At 43.3% G+C, this 3,417-nt stretch overlaps 1 protein-coding gene across 1 annotated transcript; it reads left to right on the top strand.

The window, feature by feature from the left end:
* Positions 1–873: 873 nt before the first annotated feature.
* LOC144754783 (nucleolar RNA helicase 2-like) lies at positions 874–3,140 on the top strand. The gene is given in 2 exon segments (XM_078642989.1): positions 874–997; positions 999–3,140. Coding segments are annotated over 2 exon segments (2,061 nt in total). The 5' UTR covers positions 874–905; the 3' UTR covers positions 2,968–3,140.
* Positions 3,141–3,417: the final 277 nt, after the last annotated feature.

The following is a 3,417-nucleotide window of genomic DNA, read 5'->3' as shown; positions in this document are numbered from 1 at the left end:
TCAGTCTCCCCTTTATGCAATGCATAGCTGCATACTACACATCGCTGTGAAATAAATAACTTGGAACTGTATGAGCTACATAAGCAAAGTCACAGAGAGAATATGCTACCTACCGATTCACTATACTGACAGGATAACAACCTGCAATGGCTTCCTAATTAATCTGCCAAAGCGAGCGCCAATGATGAGTATGATTAGGCAGCGCTGGACACCTGCCTAGCAGAAACTAGAAAGGGGATCACACAATAATATATCAGTGTAAACTAAACGTAACTTACCTCTGAGTGTCAGCAGCATCATATTCAGATTTTTTTTTACCATTATCGAACACAAACACAACAAATAATGAATACTCACCAAGCCATGGAACTTCAAAGTCTAGCAGGTCAAGCAGGTCCTGTTCCCGGTCCAGAATGTCCGCCCAGTGGTGCGTCAGCTGCTGGATGGTGCACAGACCCTGGCTGGTGTGCCGCATGCACCGGTGTACCACCCCCCAATGCTGCCAACGCTCCTACATGGGGTATCTGCTACTGGCCTGCTGCCAGCATATAGGGGAGGTGACGCTGTACAAAATAAACTAGTGCTGCCACCTCCTTCTCTCTAAAGATCGCCCGGGACAGCACACCTGGGTGTTTAAGGGGCCCGCACGGAAACCGTCCCTCTGCCTTGGCGCTGGGTGGGGTAGAAGAAAAGAGGGGAAAGGAAAGAAGAATTAAGGAAGTAAAGGGAAATAATAAACATAATATAAACAGTCACGAAGAACACAATTTTTTTTCCCAAAAACATAAAATTCACACAGACACACACTAATATAAAAAATAAAAATGAGCAGTAGATGCCTTTCACACTAATCCTGGGACAGGCGTGTCTGCTCCTGGATTTGGGAGTTTTAAAGTTGTCATAAAATGCCCAGCAGGACCTTCGGGGACGACGAGAGCTCGGTGGCGGATGCAGTGACAGCCATGGTATATTCAGAGGAGTCAAAGAAGCGGAAAAAAAAACAAGGAAAAGAAAGAGAAAAAGTCAAAGGAACATAAAAAGTCAAAGAAGTTAAAGCATCTAAAAGACGATAACTCTGACGACCTTAAAGCTCCTAAATCCAAGAAGATGAAAAAAGAAAATAGCAGCTGCCAGTTGGAAGATCAAAGTCCCAGAGGAACAGATGTAAGCATTGGAGTCCATGAGTCCAAATCCTTTTCAGATTCTGGTGAAGAAAGCAGAGAGTATAACAGTGGTATTGAGCAGAAGAGAAAAAAAAAAAACAAAGACCGCAAGTCAAAGGAACTTGTAGATGAGAACTTGAATGCTGCAAATGCCATAAAGCTACGGAAAGAGAGTACTGGAAACTTAAAATGTGAAAGTTCTAAGCAAAGTTCAGTCAGCAATGGATCCCCGCCTCTATTAGATTCAGCAGATGAACTCTCAAGCGCAGAATATAAAAGTGATGGCGAACTGGAGCTAACAGCAGAGCAGAAGGAAGGTGCATTCTCTAATTTCAGTATCTCTAAAGATACCATCAGTCTTCTTAAAGCAAGAGGAGTAACGCATTTGTTTCCTGTGCAAGTATAGACATTCCATTCGGTGTATAGTGGTAAAGATGTTGTTGCTCAAGCTCGAACTGGGACAGGGAAAACGTTCTCTTTTGCTATTCCGTTGATTGAAAAACTTCAAGGAGTTGACCAAGATCGGAAAAGAGGCAGAGCCCCCAAGGTGCTTGTTCTTACTCCAACAAGGGAGCTAGCCATTCAGGTGTCCAGAGACTTTAAAGACATTACTAAAAAACTCGCAGTTGATTGTTTCTATGGTGGCACAGCATATCGTGCACAATTTGATAGCATTCGAAATGGAATTGACATATTGGTTGGTACACCGGGCCGCATCAAAGACCAGTTACAGAACCACAACCTTAATCTTTCCCAACTAAAGCATGTTGTTCTTGATGAAGTTGACCAGATGTTGGACATGGGCTTCGCTGAACAAGTTGAAGAGATTTTAAGTGTGGCATACAAAAAAGAATCTGAAGATAATCCTCAAACATTGCTATTCTCTGCTACTTGTCCACAATGGGTTTATGAGGTCGCTCGTAAATACATGAAATCAAAATATGAACAAGTTGACCTTGTTGGAAAGCGGACTCAAAGGGCTGCTACTACTGTAGAGCATTTGGCTGTTACCTGCCATTGGTCTCAGAGAGCTGCAGTCATTGGTGATGTCATTCAAGTCTACAGTGGAAGTCATGGGCGTACCATAGTCTTTTGTGAAACAAAAAAGGAAGTCGGTGAACTGACTATGAATTCTTCCATTAAACAGGATACTCAGTGTTTACATGGTGACATGCCACAGAAACAAAGAGAAGTGACTTTGAAAGGATTTCGAAATGGCTCGTTTGAAGTTTTGGTTGCAACAAATGTAGCTGCTTGTGGATTAGACATTCCTGGGGTCAACCTTGTAATTCAGTGTTCTCCGCCAAAGGATGTTGATTCTTATATCCATCGTTCTGGACGTACAGGCCGGGCTGGGCGCACTGGGGTTTGCATCTGTTTCTATCAGCGTAAAGAAGAATCACAGTTAAGATATGTAGAGCAGAAAGCAGGTTTGACATTTAAACGAGTAGGTGTTCCTTCTGCGGCTGATATAATAAAAGCTTCAAGCAAAGATGCTATCAGATTCTTGGATTCTGTGCCCCCTTCCGCCATTGAGCACTTCAAAATATCTGCAGCGCAACTGATAGAGGAGAAGGGAGCAGTGGAGGCTTTGGCAGCGGCATTAGCTCACATTTCTGGAGCCACTGCCATAGAACAGCGGTCTTTGCTTAACTCAGACGCGGGCTTTGTAACCATGATATTGCAGTGCTCAACTGAGATGCACAACATGAGCTATGCCTGGCGAGAACTGAAAGAGCAATTAGGCAATGAAATTAGCTCACATTTCTGGAGCCACTGCCATAGAACAGCGGTCTTTGCTTAACTCAGACGCGGGCTTTGTAACCATGATATTGCAGTGCTCAACTGAGATGCACAACATGAGCTATGCCTGGCGAGAAATGAAGGAGCAATTAGGCAATGAAATTGACAACCAAGTGAACCGAATGTGTTTCTTGAAGGGGAAACTGGGTGTGTGTTTTGACATCCCCTCAGCAGATCTAAAAATGATTCAGGAGAGCTGGAAAGACTCGAGGCGATGGCAGTTGACTGTTGCAATCGACTTACCAGAATTAGAAGAACGGGAAAGAAATTTCTCTGATTTCAGAGGTCGAAGACAAGGCGGTGGCTTTCACAGGAATAACACATTCAGAAATCAAAACAGGGGCCACAAAAGAAGCTTTGATAGTGCATTTCATTAGCAGTCTGTTCCTTTGAATGAACAAGACTATTCATTTTTATGGACAGAAAAATCTGTTACATTTCTATGGTTTTA

Source organism: Lissotriton helveticus, chromosome 5_1 (assembly GCF_964261635.1).
Source record: "Lissotriton helveticus chromosome 5_1, aLisHel1.1, whole genome shotgun sequence".
Taxonomy (NCBI): domain Eukaryota; kingdom Metazoa; phylum Chordata; class Amphibia; order Caudata; family Salamandridae; genus Lissotriton; species Lissotriton helveticus.
This window is presented reverse-complemented; position numbering and strand designations above follow the sequence as displayed.